At 42.3% G+C, this 17,962-nt stretch overlaps 1 protein-coding gene across 5 annotated transcripts in view; it reads left to right on the top strand.

The window, feature by feature from the left end:
- The window catches only part of zranb3 (zinc finger, RAN-binding domain containing 3), a 127,989-nt gene that overhangs the window by 29,122 nt on the left and 80,905 nt on the right, over nt 1–17,962 (top strand). For all 5 annotated transcript variants that reach the window (XM_080878117.1, XM_080878118.1, XM_080878120.1 and 2 more), the window contains exons 7-9: nt 692–863; nt 7,482–7,616; nt 15,736–15,855. In XM_080878117.1, coding sequence (XP_080734243.1) covers nt 692–863; nt 7,482–7,616; nt 15,736–15,855 — 427 coding nt within the window. The remainder of the gene's footprint in view (nt 1–691; nt 864–7,481; nt 7,617–15,735; nt 15,856–17,962) is intronic.

Genomic DNA, 17,962 nt, shown 5'->3' with positions numbered 1-17,962 from the left:
TGCACTCTCTCACGCACACTCAGAGGAGTGCAAGGCGGTGCCATCTGAGTGCAATCTTCCCTTCTTGTTTCTTACATAAAGTTGAGGTTGCTGTGGGAAACGGCAGCAGCAGAGGTGAAAGGAAAAACAGCACTGCAGCTGGAGAGATGCTGGTTCAAATCTGCACACAAGGGGGAAACATTATTTTAGAAAGAATGAGTTCGTTTCCCATCCTACACCAATTACAGCTTTAAACAGAGAAGTGTGAAACAGCCAATTTTGGCAGTGCCTTGTTAAGTTTGTCCACACTTCCAGCCAATATGGCAGATAACCAGCCTTTGTGTGGGGGGCCAGTTCTATTCTAAAAGTCCATTTGGCTGATGAATTGTGAAAGTTGCCCGTGAGTTTTGGAATAAACCTGCTGCTGTGGCCATTAGGCAAAATAGTTTCCTGCTTTGCAAAGTGCCATTAAGCAAAAAGGCAAAAAAGAAGATTCCCCAACTGCTCCAACAGAGCTGCTTAACAGTAAACGATGGAAGGCTGTTCTAGTGCTGGGCAGCTCCCAGGTGGGAATGTTTAAATGTTTAACTATTCCTTCAAGGCACTGCTGCAAGTAAATAAGTGTGGTTTCTTGGGAAGTGCATCTCAGTTAGAGGTGTGTGTATAAAAAAGTTAGCAGGCACAACTTCATCACTTATTTATTCTCTCACAGGTATTTTGGGCCTCGCAGGCAGTGGGACTGTCGTGGGGCGTCCAACTTGGAGGAGCTGCACCAGCGGCTGAGTCAGATCATGATCCGTCGTCTCAAAGCTGATGTGCTCAGTCAGCTGCCCCCCAAAATCCGCCAACGTATCCCCTTTGACCTGCCCAAGGAAGCTGCAAAGGTAGACGTGGGTGACGCACGTCACATGTGAAGACAAGTAATATGTATTTGTGTAGTTTCTGTAGTATATTTGGACTACAGATGAATCATGAACTGGTTGTTTGGTCAGCTGATAATAATCTGTGCATTCTATTTTGTAAGATAAAAGAAAAAAGAGTGCCTGTTAAGTTGGACAGTTTCCAGATTTTTTTAAAAGTGGAGTTATTATTTATTTTAAATGTTCTGATTTAATTGATCTATTGTGACAACTTCTCAAAATTCTCAACACCTCTGAGTCATTGGAACGCTCAGTGCAAGTCTTGACATCTCCCGTCTGACTCGTGGACCTCGTTGCTTTTGAAGGACGTTTTTTTTAGAATATAAATTTATGTCAAACATTATGTCTTTGTTTCTGTAACCACGCAGCAACACGTCGCTGGCAGCTCCATTCACGTTATCTAATTCTTTCAGCTACTGACAAAGCTAAATCAGTCCTGTTTTCAGAGCTCTGCAGTGTCAAGGTCTGCTTGTATCCTTTTGTATAAAACTCGCCCACAATCGGCAGAGCAGAAGCGAGTTTGGCGAATCCAACTCGAAGAGGGTCATGTGAGAAAACCTCTGAAAAAAGTGTGAGAGATTTCTGCTGAATAAAAACAAATATTTTCACATGTGTTTATTATAGCAAACGGAATATTTGCAAGTTTATGGTTTTACAAAACCAGCATGTAGATGAGGTCACTTTGTGCAATTTCCTGATATTTTATAGACAAACAATGAACCGATTAACTAATAATTAAGCACAGTTCCTCAGTTAATCAGTCTCCTTTGGCCTCACTGTGAGGAGCTGTGCTGCTGCACTTGGTTCAGTCACCTGGTTATTTCTTTCTCAGAGAAAAATGCCTGTTACTCCTTTAAGATTAAATAACTCTCTGTTAGTCTAAGCTTAGCAATGAGGTCTCTGTGTGCTTGCTATTTTTCCTCCATCATATAGAAGATACCAGGGTATTTGTAGAGTAAATGTCATGTTTTGTGTGTAGGTGTTTGGATCTCTTTTAGCTTGTAGTTGCGGTTTCTGCCTCCCACGCTGCACTGGATCCATGTGAATGTACACGTGAATGCCAATATGGCTTTGGCCCGGCTTGTGCGCAAATTAGTGTGTCTCCTGAGGTCAAGGATTACCAGTAGTTAGTTTCCAACTGGAAGCACCCACAGCAGCACACACTCAGAAACATCCACTGAGAGGCTTTTGTTACATTTTCTATCATTCAGTTTGTTTTCAGAAAAGCTGGAAGGCTGTATAAAATGAAAGCATAATCACCTGATTTGAAATCCATCTAAAATCTGTATTTATTTGGAAATAACACAAAAACAACATATCAGATGTTGAAGCTTCTTCGTCTTCTTCTCTTGCCTTCTCCCTTTAGGGCTTGCCAAAGCAGATCGTCTGCCTCCATATCATCCTATCCCTGCTATTGTCCTCTGTTAACCAAACCCTCTGCATACGCCCCTTCACTGCATCCACTCTGAGGTCTTCCTCCTGCCTGGTCCAAAATGCTCATACTGAGCTGTCCCTCTGATGCACTCCAAAACCTAACATCTTCAACTCTGCCACTTCCAGCTCAGCCATTGCATTACATCACTACCAACTTCACACTTCCATTTTAGATACTCAACAAAACCTAAACCCGAGTAAATGACATCATCGTGATGTTTATCAACTTCCTCTGTTAGGCCAGGCTTTCTGCTTCAGCGTGCGTGTATGTCGGTTATTCATGCAGTGAGCACCACCTACTCCCGTCAGAGTCAGAAACTTTATATTAAGATGCACAAGAGCTGCAGAACGTTTTTGTTTTGTCAATTAATGTTCATTGTGGGCGACCGTGGCTCAGGGAAGCGTATCTGTAACCGGAAGGTCGCCGGTTCGATCCCTGGGCTCTCTGTCCTGGTCGTTGTGTCCTTGGGCAAGACACTTGACCCTACCGCCTACTGGTGTTGGCCAGAGGGGCCGATGGCGCGATATGGCAGCCTCGCTTCTGTCAGTCTGCCCCAGGGCAGCTGTGGCTACAACTGTAGCTGCCTCCACCAGTGTGTGAATGTGAGAGTGAATGAATAATGGAATTGTAAAGCGCTTTGAGGGCCTCGAAAAGCGCTGTATAAATCCAATCCATTATTATTATTATTATCGTGCATCATCAGTAAAATAAATATGTTACATTATTGCTCGATGTGCTCTCTGTGCTGCTGTTTATTTCTAACATCACATCAGCACATTAGAAACTTTCTAAAGCGAGACACATTTCAACATTAAATATTACTCAGTGTTTCAAGTGTGACTCTGCCCCATAACCTAACGAACGAGACTTGTTGCCAGATCAAAGTGAGATGAAGTGTTTGATTGGAAATTTTTGGCAATAAATAGCCTCAAGATCATAACGATCCGTTTTCTAATCTGACCTCTATTAGCTGCAGTTTGAGCAGCGTAGAGGAGACTTAGCAGGATGAGGATCAAACATTAAAAACATTTCTGCATGACCAACTGGATCCATACAAATTCCAGTGAAAATGTGACACACAGTTTACACTGCTTCAACTTTACGGCTGGGATTCATTTGGTTTTATCAGTACGATATGGCTCATTAGGTTCCTTGTATAAAATGTATTCCTGCAGCAGATAATATATATAGCACTTAGAGCTTACTGTAAATAAAAAAAAAAAAGTCTGTGAAAGTGTGTTGTTTCCAGATGATTTAAGTCAAAGCTCTGAACATAACCTGCTACAGGCAGTTCTGTGTTCAGAATAAGTTTTGAGAAATTACTGAGAACTTGATTTGCAGCTTAACATAGCGTGCTAACCCATCAATCGTGTTCTATAGTACAGTATACGCCTTTGGTTAAAGAAGAGAGAAGCCATGTGATCCTCCTTGATGATGTCAGATACACTTTCATATGACCATCACTATTAAACACTAAATGATATATACTGAGCAGGGATAAGATTATGACCACTGACAGGTGAAATGAATAACTGATAATCTCTTCATCATGGCACCTGTTCGTGGGTGGGACATATTAGGGAGTGTTAGAAGCAGGAAAGATGGGCAACCGTAAGGATTTGGGCCAGTTTGACATGGAGCCAGACTGTGATGGGTAGATGGCTAGTTCTCAAAAACTGCAGCTTTTGTGGGGTGTTGCCAGTCTGCAGTGGTCAGTATCTATCAAAAGTGAAGGAACGGTGATGAACCAGTGGCAGCGTCATGGGGCCTAGGCTCATTGATGCATGTGGGGTGAGGACCAAAGGCTGGCCTGTGTGGTTGGATCCATCAGAAAACTGTAACGCTGGTTCTGATAGAAAAGTGTGAGAATACACAGAGCATCACAGTTTGTTGCATGTGTGGCTGCATAACCCCTTAACCCTTTGTTAAAACCAAAACCCCCAACGATGTTCATATGAGCATCAGAACCACACCATGGACCAATGGAAGGTCTGATGAATCACACTATCTTTTACATCACTTGGGTGTTCAGGTGCTTCGCTTGCCTGGTGAACACTCGGAAGCAGAATGCACGATGGGAATAAGCTACCCAAAGAAACCTTGGGTCCTGCCATTCACATGGATGTTACTTTGACACGTAGCACCCACCTAAGCATTGTTTCAGACCACGTACACTCTTTCGTGGAAACAGTGCTCCTTGGTGGCTGAGGCCTCTTTCAGCAGGATAATGGGCCCTGTCACAGAGCAAAAGTGGTTCATGAATGATTATAGGAACCCAACAACGAGTTTGAGGGGTGTACTTCACCTCCAAATTCTCTGATCTCAATCCAATCAAGAATCTGTGGGATTTGCTGGACAAACAAGTCCGATCCTTGAAGGTCCGACCTTGCAACTTACCGGACTTAAACGATCTGTTTGCTAACATTTTGGTGCAGATTCCACAGCTCCCCTTCAGGGGTCTATTGAAGTCCAAGCATCGATGGGGCCAGGCCAACACACTATTAAATGCTTCATAATGTAATGCCTGGTTGTGTGTGTGTGTGTGTGTGTGTATGTGTGTGTGTGTGTATATATATATATATATATATATATATATATATATATATATATATATATATATATATATATATATATATATATATATATATATATATATATGTATGTATATACACAATTGGCTAATATATATTGGCTATTCAGACCTGTACCACCTTCAAGGTGGAAACATTTGACACATCTTGAGATGAAAAACAGCTGAAACCGTGTATTAAACACTAACAAGAAAACATATTTTCTTCTTCAAAAAGAAATCTAATTTTTTTAACATTTGATATAAAATATCTGCATTATTTTTATTTATATATAAGCTTCAAATGTTTTGGAAGTCATTGCATTCTGTTTTTATGGGCACATATTGCAGATACAGCATCCCAACTTTTTTGGAAACAGTCTCGTATTAGCAGGAGTGGAAAATGCTGCAGGAGCTTTTTCTGTGCTAATTACTCACTGAGCCATCGCAGGAATGACACAACAATGAGTTTCTTAAAAAGGGATGATCTAGGATTTTTACCCCTATTCTCCCTAAATGTTAGGGGACAGTAATTGGGGGCTAAATATGGTTGGTGGGTGTTTTTTGTTATTTTACATAGAGCCACCAATTAAGCCACATGTTGTAAAGATTCGTGTCATGTGTTGGAGTTGCTCTCTCTCATCTGCATTGGGCTGAAACAAGATGCATAATATCCTCAGAGAAAACGACTTCGGAGATCATTTTTCTTTGGTGGGAAAACAAAAGAGCACGGGTTGTTCTGCTTTGCAGTTTTTGCCTTTATTTTTGTTCGTGAGACAAATCTGCAAGTTTTTTTTGGTTTTTTTTTAACACATTTCTGCTAAGAAGAATAGACAGGCGTTTCATCCTCACAGCTAAATGGACTGGTTTCAGAGATGAGAAAAGGAAGTGTGAAACGGCCAGTCACCCGAATCCACATCCATTTTGCCTCCCACAGGCAGGAAAATGTGAACAATATAAAACATAAAAGACCGAGTGGACGTTATTTTCCCTCTAAACAAACTGTCTTTTTGAAGCCTCATTTTGCTAACTGACAATATATACTGTACTGTATCTGTATACCAGGAGCACTCACCAGTTCATTCCTCCTATCTCATTTTACTCCCTAATGATGGCTTTTATCTTCCACAGCCAGACACTTTTTATGCCCCACCTGCCCTTTACATTTTCAGCCTTGGCCTTTAGTCAGTGTTAGTCTGGTGAATATCATCGAGGGTGGAGTGCTTAGCCACTCAGGGTTTTTTTTTTTCCTCTAGCACATTATAAAGAAATGCCTGAATGTACAGTTTTAATTAGGAAAAAAGCACGGCTCCAACTGTGTTTATGCAGGTGCTTCTGAGTGAAACATCTGAGGGCGAAAAACATGAAGGAAGCGCAGCTTTGTGCTCCAGCAATACGATACTATTTATTCATTCAGCAGTCCTTGACTTTGACGAGGTTTCGAAGCCACTGAAATGCAAATTTTTTCACTAAATGGTGCAAAGCTTTCATGTAAGGAGTCCAGAAAACACAGTGCGGGAAATGCAGTCGTGAAACTTGCTTCCCAACGAAGCCTGTGCGTGCATTAATAGGGTTTCTCTCCAGTTCTCACACCTCTTCCTCCCCCCCCTTCCCCTCTTTGACCCACCTCACCATTATGTGTATGTATGTGCTTAATCAGGCGCAGCCCACCTCCACCTTCCATCGCTCTGCCATATGGTTCACAGTTTTGCATCATTTGATATGCAGCGCTTTAAGAAAGTGTTTGTTGCTGCTGAATTTTTTTACACATTCACTGCTGTCAGACATTGCAGCTTGAATTAAGACAGCGAGGTGATGAACAAGAGGCCCAAAATAAGCTCCAATCACAAAGCAATTCAAAGTTAGCAGTTTGGAGGTTGAAAAAGCCAAGGAACTTGACAACTATTTCCAAGCCGAATTTATTGCAGAAGGATTGACTCAAACTTTCCCCGTGCTACTTTTCATGCCCGATTTCTATATAATTATCTTGTCTTGTACTAGAAAGTCTTAAAAAAGAAAAACATGCTGTTCCTGAGTGGTGTTTTTATGATAAACAAGGCTAACCTACATGTCGGCAACAAATGCAGAGCTTCTCTGTGTGTCTTGTTTATGAGTGGGGAGGCAGCATATGCTGCTCTTCGCTGGCAGCCTTTCCCACTGCGATCCTCTCCCACTCTCCTCTCCCGCCTTAAATACTTCTCGCCAATCACCTTGAGAGTACGCGAGGCGTCTTTGATTTATTGTACCGGCCGGGCTGCTTCTCCATCTTCGACCCCGACTTGTCACAAGGCAGCTATAATTGGGAGATGCTCGTGACCCACCTAACACAGCAGCCCAGTCGGAGGGGGTGGCATCCTTGGGAATTCTCCATCTCTCTCGCTCTCTATCGCTGGCATTTTTTTTTCTTTTCTCCCTCTTTCTTTCTTTTTCTTCCAGGAAAAGTAGGACACCCAGCAGCACTATTAATTGTTTTGCCCTTTATATCTCAAAAACAGTAGAGAGAACAAGAGCGAGAAAAGGGTGGGTGAAGAAGTAAAGGACGCAGCCTCAATGTCTTTGCCCTCTTCTTGCTTTGCAGGAGGCCTCGGCTAGCTTCGCCGAGTGGGAGAGGCTGATGAAGAGCCTGGGGTCGGGGGCTGCTACGACGGACACCCCCTTCACTGAAGTCATGGGCCTGGTCACGCAGATGTACAAGCAAACAGCCATCGCCAAGGTAAAGGAAGACCAGCTGCTGTTATATCTTACATACAGGAATACCTTTGAAAGATGAAGCAGGGGATTTTTCTATTGTGTGGGGTATTCAAAGCCCCATAGGGCCGCATTGTTGTCCAAATGATCAATGAGCAACACTGTTGCTCTGGTGGCATGTTACTTCATTACCATGAACACACATACTGTAGTTTATCAATCCCACACACACCATCCATTCTCACAAATGCACCACAGTCCGAAAATAGTCCCCATCAGAGACGCTATAACCTGTTGTTTGACTAATGGATTTTAAATATTACCTCTCCAGCTGTTTTTTTTTAATTAGTTAGCATTTTTTATCCATAAAACTGTTGCACCAATCGTGGCCTTGCATACACACAGAATAAGTTATGAGTGAGATCATCCAACTGGATGACGGATATCCAGCAGTTCTTCTGCATATGTGTTGTTCTGTGGTGTTACTATGAAGAAAAGAGCTTTCTGAATATTAGCATTATAGGTATTGGCTCAGAGCAGGCCGCAGTGTAATATTATTCAAGCTTTTTTCAAAAGTCCTAAAAAGTTAAATTTTAATTAAAAAATAAAGTTTTTGAAAAGTATTTCATTTTTTTAGGTGTTTTAAGACTAGTAGTTAAAATCAAAGCCAATGAGATTTCATTATGCAAATCATTTTTTAAAACTTTTGCTGTTTTTAATGTTATTTGTTTGAAGTCCTTCTACACATTTATTTACAGACTAGGGATCACAAGCCTAACAGAGCAGGGGTAGACAACTGCAGGCCTCGAGTGGCAGTGTCCTGCAGGTTTTAGATGTCACCCTGGGACAACACACCTGAATCAGATGATTAGTTCATTACCAGGCCTCTGGAGAACTTCAAGACACGTTGAGGAGGTCATTTAGCCACTGAAATCAGCTGTGTTGGATCAAGGACACATCTAAAGGCTGCAGGACCTTAAGGCCTGGAGTTCCCCACCCCTGATCTAGGACATTGGTTTGTCGTCACTACCAGTAAGAAGAGTAATGCAGGCTGTACCAAGAAAACAGTGAATGTCAGATATTATATCAGCTTGTTTACGATTTATGACTGAGCCTACACCATAAGCCAATCCAACAGTTTTAGAGTCTATATTTTTTGTTGAACCAAAAGTCAATAATTAAAAGAAGAGCATCAAATACGATATTGTAATGATTATTGCACTGCTATGTGCCGACTTTTCAGGCTAGCAGATGTCAATAACTTTGTCTCTAATCTGTTTCTTATCTGGCATGATGTGTTAGCTTACTTTGCTTCTATTTAAGTTTTTTGTCCTCACCTTATCCATTAAACCATCACAGCACATGCCTGCCCCACCCTGAGCCTGGTTCTCCTGGAGGTTTCTTCCTGTTAAAAGTCTGTGAAGGTTCTCAGTCATCCAGGTCATCGTAGTCAAAGGAGATTGCAAAGAAAAGTGTCTGGACTTCTTTAAGTTGCTTGAAGACGTTTCGCCTCTCTTCCGAGAAGCTTCTTCAGTTCTAAGGTCAAAGGTGAAACTGCTGGGAAGACAACGTTGGAGAAACGTGAACATTTTATTTGTACTGCATAACCTGCAGGTTCTGACAGAAATCTGCAACTATCCTTTGAAGCACCGCTCCTCTAAAACAGCAATAAGGATCATTATTAGGTTATCTACATTATTATGTAAATAACAAAATAACTTAAAGCAAAAATTGGGAAACGTGAAGTCCGAAGTCTTTATATTAAGGGCCATCAGTCAAACAATATAGTTTGTTCTGGGTCTAAACAGAGCGCGTTGTGTATGACGTCTTCTTTTGCGCAAGTCTACACGCGCTCTAGTGTGAAGCTTTGAGCGTTCACACTAGAGCGCGTTTGCCGTCGCATTTTATTTGTAGTGTGAACGAGCAGACAAAAAAATCGGATTTGATCAAAAAATCGGAATTGAGCATCAAGACCTGCAGTGTGAACGTAGCCCAAGGCATGTTGAGGAGGTCATTTAGCCATTTAAATAAGCTATGTTGGATCAAGGACACATCTAAAACCTGCAGGACACCGGCTCTTGGGGCCTGGGTTTGGACACCCCTGTGATAGGGGTTCATGTTATTGCTTCTTCTGTATTATTGTAGGGTTTTTACTGACTGTTGTTTGGTGCAGGATGAATTGAAATTGTTGATACAACAGATCTGCTACACTCAGGCCTGAGTGTAGCTTGTGAAATCAAAGTCTGTAGTTAATTCATGATTTAACAAAGGGAGGATTGCTTTTTTTCCACCTAATAAATGCATTTATTCTGGCCATCTTTGTCTAATATTACAATTTGTTTCATATTTCATTCACGTATGAAAAATGTGGAAAAACCTAAGAAAGCAGGAAGGGGGGAAATACTTAATGCACTCAGTCTTCTGTTGGTGCAAGTCTACTTCCAGCGTTTACTGTTGTGACCACTAGCCCTGCTGTAGTGGCTACAGGCTGTACAAATGTAAACTTTTCAGCACCCCTGAAAACACAACCTTGGTTTCAATATGACCACTAAGCATTCATACATTTATTTAACACTGTGGTTCGAGTTTCAGAACATAGAAGGGAAGCACACTGAATGTGATTTGAGAAAAACAGGAAAATCTGTTTTAATCAGTATCAAGAAAATGTGGTTAAATCGATCATTCTTGTTCTTGTCTGAAAGAGCTGAAAGAGCTGACAGTTTAGGAAAAGTTTAAAGACCGCTTTGACATTTAGGAAAGAGAACATTAATACTACTAACATGTCTGTCTATTCTGTATGATGCTAGACCTGGAAATAGCATCTATTGGGAGTTCATCACTGAGGTTTCATTTTTCATTTGAACAGTAATGAACAGAGATTAACAGAAAACACTAAAATAATTTAAAGTATTTGAAATTACTATCATTTTAAATATTTTACATTGTTACTGATTTCTACTGCTAGAAAAACTAGCCTCAGCTGATGCTGAATTCTTTGAATAATCACGATACCAGTTTATAGGAAGTAGAACAAGACACTTTATTCCTATTGGCTGTCCCAAGCCCAGGTACATGGGAAGGTTTGTGTCAGAAATAATCTTGAAGGAAGAGTATGTGAAGAACAGGATTATGAGTTTGAAGTTGTTACATTACACGTGCCCCACAGGTTGGATGTCAGAAGAGAAATTGGAATTGTGGAGTAGGTCGGATGAAGTGGTAGAGAGTGGTCGCAGGTGGAGAGAGTGGTGATCATAGTGGGCTTCAGTGGACATGGAGGTGAAGGGAACAGAGTTGAGATGTTTGGTAGATTTGGTGTTAAGGAGAGAAATGCAGAAAGCCAGATGTCGTGGATTTTGTGAGAGGGTCGAAGGTAATGTATAAGAGTGGAGGAAGGTGCACACAGGTGGACTACATCTTATGCAGAAGGTGCGGATTTAAAGAGATAGGAGACTGCAAGGTTGTGGCAGGTGGGAACATAGATGGGCATCATTAGATAATAGTCTGTAAGAAAGTATTCATAACCGCAAATCCCTATTTATATCTATCTATACTCTACTTCATAACCAGGTGGGATTTCATCTGTGATTTGGCTCTGAGCCCCTTCTTGTTTGCAGTGGTGGTGGACAGGGTGACAGTCGCTGTTTCTTGTCCTGCCTCCCTCCTCTCACCCCCAACAGGTTGTGGCAGGTGGCTGGCCCTCCCTGAGCCTGGTTCTACCAGAGATACTTCCTGTTTAGAAGGGAGTTTTTCCTTCCACTTTTGCCAACTACTTGCTCATCTGATTGTTGGGGTTTTCTCTGTATTATTGCTGGGTCTTTATCTTATAATATAAAGCGCCTTGAGGTGACTTGATGCTATATAAATGATTCATTTAATTAAATTAAACTGAATGAGATTGAATTGAAATCAATAACTGTTTCGATTGTTTTCCCTAGTGTAGAGTTGTCTACCTTCCCCTTATCTTTAAGGTGACTTTCCTCTGCCACACCTCATAAAAATAAGTTACTGTATGTGCAGCTGGTGGGTGGGGCTTCTGTCCTGACAATGGCCATGGTGGTGTATCTGTTCTCATTGACATCATACAGATAGATGTAAGAGTAGGAAAAAACTGCAAAACGGTATTTCTTGAACACAAGCTTGCTTCATAATTTGATACTTAGTATTTACCATTGTAACAATATGTGGCTATAACTGAAAATAGGAAAATACATTGTTGTTCACATTAACCTTCAAATATCTCACAAGCAACAAACCCAGAGCCATACATTATATCACCCAAATAGCTTAAAAATTAGCTCGATGATGTTGTTTTTTTTATTAATTTTCCTATTTCAGGAAATGGTGAATTGATGGCACAGCATCATTCTCAGAGCGCTTGGCCAACCACTCAGTGAGATCTCATGGGAAAATCATTGCCATGGTAACAGAACCTAATGGTTGCCAGTGAAAGCACTTAGACAAAGTAGGGAGTTATAACTGAGGTATTATTTTGTTGCGTCCAGCCTGGCATGATTACCCCTTATATCAAAGTTACACACCGCACTAAAATAGCATCTCTGTGATGTTGTTGCTATGGAAACTCGGTCGGCTCTCTGAAGTGACTTCTTTTTTTCTTTTTAATGAGAGCAATATGGGAAGGTGGCATTTAGTCTAAGGAAGGCCGGCGGGGGAGGGGGGTCAGAGCAACTAGTGTTGAGAATCTAACATTTCCTGTTCGTCAGTGGAAGCATTTTTACACTAATATAGCTTTCAACCTCTGTTCCGCTTCTAGCCTCTTACCAAGAGAACAGGCAGTTCCCTAGTCTCTTATATTTGTAGCTGAGCAAACAGTTCCACCAGATATAGTATCCCTCTCCAATCATCTGCCATGTTCGAGGGCTGGCATTCCTCTCAATTAGCCCAGCGCCCTCAGCCATGAGGAGTGTGGCCCCGAGGTTAACGAAGAGCGGAGATAACCACTGAACGCAATCATCGACACGCTACCCGCTCAGCCTGCCTCCAAGCTTGGATCTCTTTTGCGCTTGGTGTTGTTTGCTGATTGGATTTCTGCTCAGTTTAGCCTAACACTGGACCTCCTTTCATTACAAAGCCCCCACCCACACCGACCTGCTCTCCCACCTCAAAGCCGATACTGCCGGCCTAGTCTCATTTCCTCTGCTACTGGTTCACACTTTCTCTACTTCCGAGAAAGAGAGGGAAAAAAAAGAGAAAGCTTGCTTTATTCTTTTTTTGGATCATCGAGAGGGGTGGAACGGTATGATAGATTCACACATCTATGTCACTCTGACAAGCATCACGGCCCCTGCCTGCCAGTCCGCCTGGCGACGAAGCTGCCAAACGCCTTTGGGGTATTTTTGTTGCTTTACCCGCCAAGCATCTGCTCCCAATTACCCAGAGAGGACAGCTCTGATGCTGGACTTTAAAGCAAGCTAACGGGCCGCTTCAGACAGCCGAGAAGTTTGTGCACTAATTAAACTCAGCGGAAGGAAGACGGCGAAGCCGAGCCGTCAGTAATGAGGACCCCCCAGATCAGAACAGGGTCGGGCAGGCCTGGCGGAGAGATTCATTATCAGGCGCATCGGCTAATTATCAGCAAGGCGAAGCAGAGGTTCTCCCACCAGAGCATCAGGTGTGTGATGGCTGCAGAGGTTGTCAGCTTGCAGGAGGTGCGGAGATTATAGGGTGGACTTCACACCACAGAGAAAGGGCCTGTCTCCAAAAACTGTCTAGTAAGGGCTCTGTTTGACTCAACTCAAACCTCAGAATTTCTCACTAGTTGGTGCTATTCTTGGCTGCTTTATGGCCCGGGGCTCTGAAATGAGCCGAGTGCGGATGCTCAATGACACGCTCGTACAGCTCTTGCAGAAGGTAGCGGGGAGCAGGCCACAGCCATCACAGTGTGATCGCTGGGCACCAGCGCACGGTGAAATGATAGATACAGATACCTGCAGGCTACAGTTACCTCACTGTGCCGCTTCCTTTTTAGGTTGTTAGACTCACACCGTCAATCAAGGTCAAAGGCTTTAGCAGAAAACAAACAAAAGTGCATTAAACTTGGACTGTGATGTTTTTAGGGGGGGTTAAGCATTGTTACCATTTGACTTCATAAATCAGAAGCCCGACATGAAGGAGGGAAAAAAAATGTGGTTATGCAAAAAGTAAAATGAGCAAAAACTTTTATATCCTGCATTAATTCCAGGCTTCAGCTGTCACTTTTGACAGGTAATAATTCTTAGGAGTGTTTGCAAGTCCTGAATGTGTTCACATATAAAATCTCCTAAAATATCAGCCCAGTCAAATACCTGATGATAGTTACATTATTAGGAAATAATAATGCAATAATAATAATAAAGTGCTATGGCCTCAATAAAGCTGGCGATAAAAGTTCAAACTGTCAGTTTGTAAACCCGTTAGTAGGGCTGCCACAAACGATTATTTTGATAGTCGACTAGTCACCGATTATTTTTGCGATTAGTCGACTAATCAGATGATGCACCCATTGGACATAAAACGTATTGCACCAGCATGCGTCTGCTCTTATATAACTATCATTAGCTTACAGCTTTAAGTGTTTAAGGTGCTAACTAAAAATAAAGACAAGATGATAGTTTGTTAAATTTTAATGACATTTGAAGATTGTTTCGGTGAAGTTTAATAAACTCCTTGCTATCTAAAATATAACGGGACACCAGAGTATATTCTCGAGCATCTCACACTTCTGATAATCAGTTGTCTGCTTGACGTTTATTAGCTGTGTAAAAAGTATAACTTTAATCTCAGCCAAACTCATTTACTAAGGAACAAATAAAACACTGAAAAAAGCCAAACAATAACATTTTTTAGTTATCTAAGTGACTTATATTACATGTTTAACCTGAGTAACGAAAGACCGCGGGGGGTTTGAAACTGATTTGCTGGGAGTTCAGTGTTCTCATCGGCTCTAGTGACCATTGAACCCCGGCTAGCTATCGAGCTAGTGGGTAACAGACGTCTCCGAAAACGTCAGAGCGCTTTTGAAAATATGTGATGTCTTGATAAACTGAGCAGATATTTGAGGTTTACACAGCTACATTCTTGTCTGAAAATATGTTAAAAGTTTATTTTGTGACCCAGAAAGAATAATAAGAGTAATATTAAAACTAACTAGCTGCCGCCATTGTTGGAAACTGGAATTGGCTGGGCCACGCTATGAATTCTGGGATAGGTTGGGCCACGAAGGATACACCCGACCCATCCTTCAAATCTCGGGAAATGAAGGGCGCTTTTGTCGGCCGCATTTGTCGGAGTCTTCTAATTTGGACAGGCTTCGTCGTGTCGCTGTAACGTAATTGGCCTACAAATGTGGGCACAGGAGGATGCGGTTCCTGAATTTGGACACAGGTACAATACCGGACACTGCTTCTTCTTCTTCGGGGTTTAACGGCAGCTGGCATCCTTGTACATGCAGTGCTGCCATCTTCTGTTTCAGTCCATTATTACACTCTTAAATCCTACTACTTATTCCTGCGTCTTTTGGGATCTTGCAAAGCTTCAAACGACGCATCGACTATTAAATCAGTCGTCGACAATTTTGATAGTCGACGTAATCGCGACTAGTCGACTAATCATGGCAGCCCTAACTGTTAATATTGCTGCTTCTTCATCTGACTTTGTGTAAATGACACCATTAATATCTGCACATAGTGTATGATATATATACCAGTGATAGGCCAATATCAGCTGGTGAGATCAGTTTTGGCAATATGTGACATAAAAGGTCTTTATTTTATTATTTTTTTGTAAATCCTGTTCATGTATGAAAAGGTGAGTTTTGCTTGTTTGTTATTGTCACCGAAATTAAAAAACAGAAATTCCAAAAACACACCAAGCATAAGCCAAGTTGTGAGTTATTGATTTGACTCTTGGTATCTCCGAGCTGACAAATGCGCCCCAGTCGCTCTGTGTGCACTTTCCTTTTAAAGTCTGGATCCCTGGCATTCAATAGAGAATCGATCACACGGAAAGGATGCCGCGGTGATTAATTGACTTCTTCACTGATCTCGCCGCTTCCTCTGTGTGTGGTCGACTGGTGAAGTGATGGATTCAGTAGCTCTCTTTCATCTGTGTCTATTTTTGTGTGTGTGTGTGTGTGTGTGTGTGGCCAGGCGGGAGCTGTGAAGGACTACATTAAGATGATGCTGGAGGCAGAGCAGCTGAAGTTCCTGGTGTTCGCCCACCACCTCACCATGCTGCAGGCCTGCACCGAGGCCGTCATCGAGGCCAAGGTAACCTCGGGCACTCTGCGGGCAACTGGAGCTTCTAAAATGTGTTAAAGCGGCAGTAAGCAACGGCTGTGGTGGTGCCTGTAGGATGTGTAGCAACACTGGCGAGAGGTGTGTGAATTATTTGAAATTCTAAAAGCTGCTAGCTCAGGTTCAAGTATAATTAATTTTGTAGTATGCTGCTGCTTCTCCTGGAAATCTCCATACAGAACAGTCTGTTCCATATCTCACACGCTAGCTCCAAACTCAGTGACCCACTCAGGCCTCCACTCAAACTCCCCAGCTGTACTTTAATATTCCCCAGGAAGCAGTATGCACCTCACATACTATTGGGTATATACTCAGCGCAGTCAGGAGTATATTAGCATGTAGTTTCTGACACAGCCTGTGCAGCATGCCCATATTAACATCCTACAATGTAACATATATATATATATTAGGGGTGCAACGATATTCGTATCGATATTGAACTGTTCGATACAGTGCTTTCGGTTCGGTACGCATATGTATCGAACAATACAAAACTTTTTATTTATTTTATCAACTTTCCTTCTGATGATGCTGTCTGTGTTGAGCACTCAGTGGATCTGCGCTCGACAGGGCAGCCTAGGCAGAGTAGTCGAACGCAGATTCACTGAGCGCAGGGCAAGCTAGCGAGACAGAAGTTAAGCTCTCCTTGCAACATGGCAAATTGAACCTCCCCCACCCTCATTCAGATCTGGCGTTTGGAATTATTTTGGTTTTCATGTGACGTATGACCCTGAAGGTAAGCGCGTCATGGACTAAAGTAAAACAGTATGTTGGATGTGCCACGCAATGCTCAATTACATGGGTGTGAACTAGTGTGTTAGTGCAGTTAGTTCGTTAACGTGTTGGCCGTCCAGCCCCACGCACGGGGCGATCCGCGGTAGCTCGTTAACGGAGATTTGCCGCGTTGTGGCGTTAACGTCATTTCAACGAGATTAACGCTGACAGCACTAGTGGGAACACAACGAATATGACTGCACATTTACTCCGACAGCATCCTAGTGCAAAGACAAGTGGAAGCAGACAAAAACAACAAGCATACATGCTACAAACTTTACCCGAGTCATTTAGACAGCCGTTAGCACATGATTCTCCTTATGGGGACCTGATATGTTTAATATGCTGCTGAGAATATAGCCCAGAAGAAGCGGATAGTATAGCTTTTAGTTTGGAAAGAGCCATTTCTCTGTAATAAACTCTCTTTTCCAAAGATGAGTGATTTCTCGATCAGATTTATTATTTTATTACTTTGTTGTTTCAGCAACATTAAATTTAAAAACTGGACGTTTGAGTTAAAATATATATTTATAATTTTGATAAATGACAAATTAAAAAGGCATGAACATTTATTTTTGTATCGAAAAAATATCGAACCGTGACACCGAAGAACCGAACCGAACCGTGAATTTTGTGTATCGTTGCACCCCTAATATATATATATATATATACTAGGGATGCAACGATATTCGTATCGATATTGAACCGTTCGATACAGTGCTTTCGGTTCGGTACGCATATGTATCGAACAATACAAAATTTGTAATTTATTTTATCAACTTTCCTTCTGACGATGCTGTCTGTGTTGAGCGCTCAGTGGATCTGCGTTCGACTACTCCGCCTAGGGTCGACAGCGCAGCCTAGGCGGAGTACGCAGATCCACTGAGCGCTCAACACAGACAGCATCGTCAGAAGGAAGAGCGCAGGGCAAGCTAGCGAGACAGAAGTTAAGCTCTCCTTGCAAGATGGACCTCCCCCACCCTCATTCAGGTTTGGAATTATTTTGGTTTTCATGTGACGTATGACCCTGAAGGTAAGCGAGTCATGGACTAAAGTAAAACAGTATGTTGGATGTGCCACGCAATGCTCAATTACATGGGTGGGAACTAGTGTGTTAGCGCAGTTAGCTCGTTAACGTGTTGGCCGTCTAGCCCCATGCACGGGGCGATCGGCGGTAGCTCGTTAACGGAGATTTGCCGTGTTGTGGCGTTAAGGTCATTTCAACGAGATTAACCTGAAAGCACTAGTGGGAACACAACGAATATGACTGCACATTTACGCCGACATCATCCTAGTGCAAAGACAA

The sequence above is a fragment of the Rhamphochromis sp. 'chilingali' genome (genome assembly GCF_963969265.1).
Source record: "Rhamphochromis sp. 'chilingali' genome assembly, chromosome: 3".
NCBI lineage: Eukaryota > Metazoa > Chordata > Actinopteri > Cichliformes > Cichlidae > Rhamphochromis > Rhamphochromis sp. 'chilingali'.
Note: the sequence above shows the minus strand (reverse complement) of the source record. Positions and strands in the feature narration are given on the sequence as shown.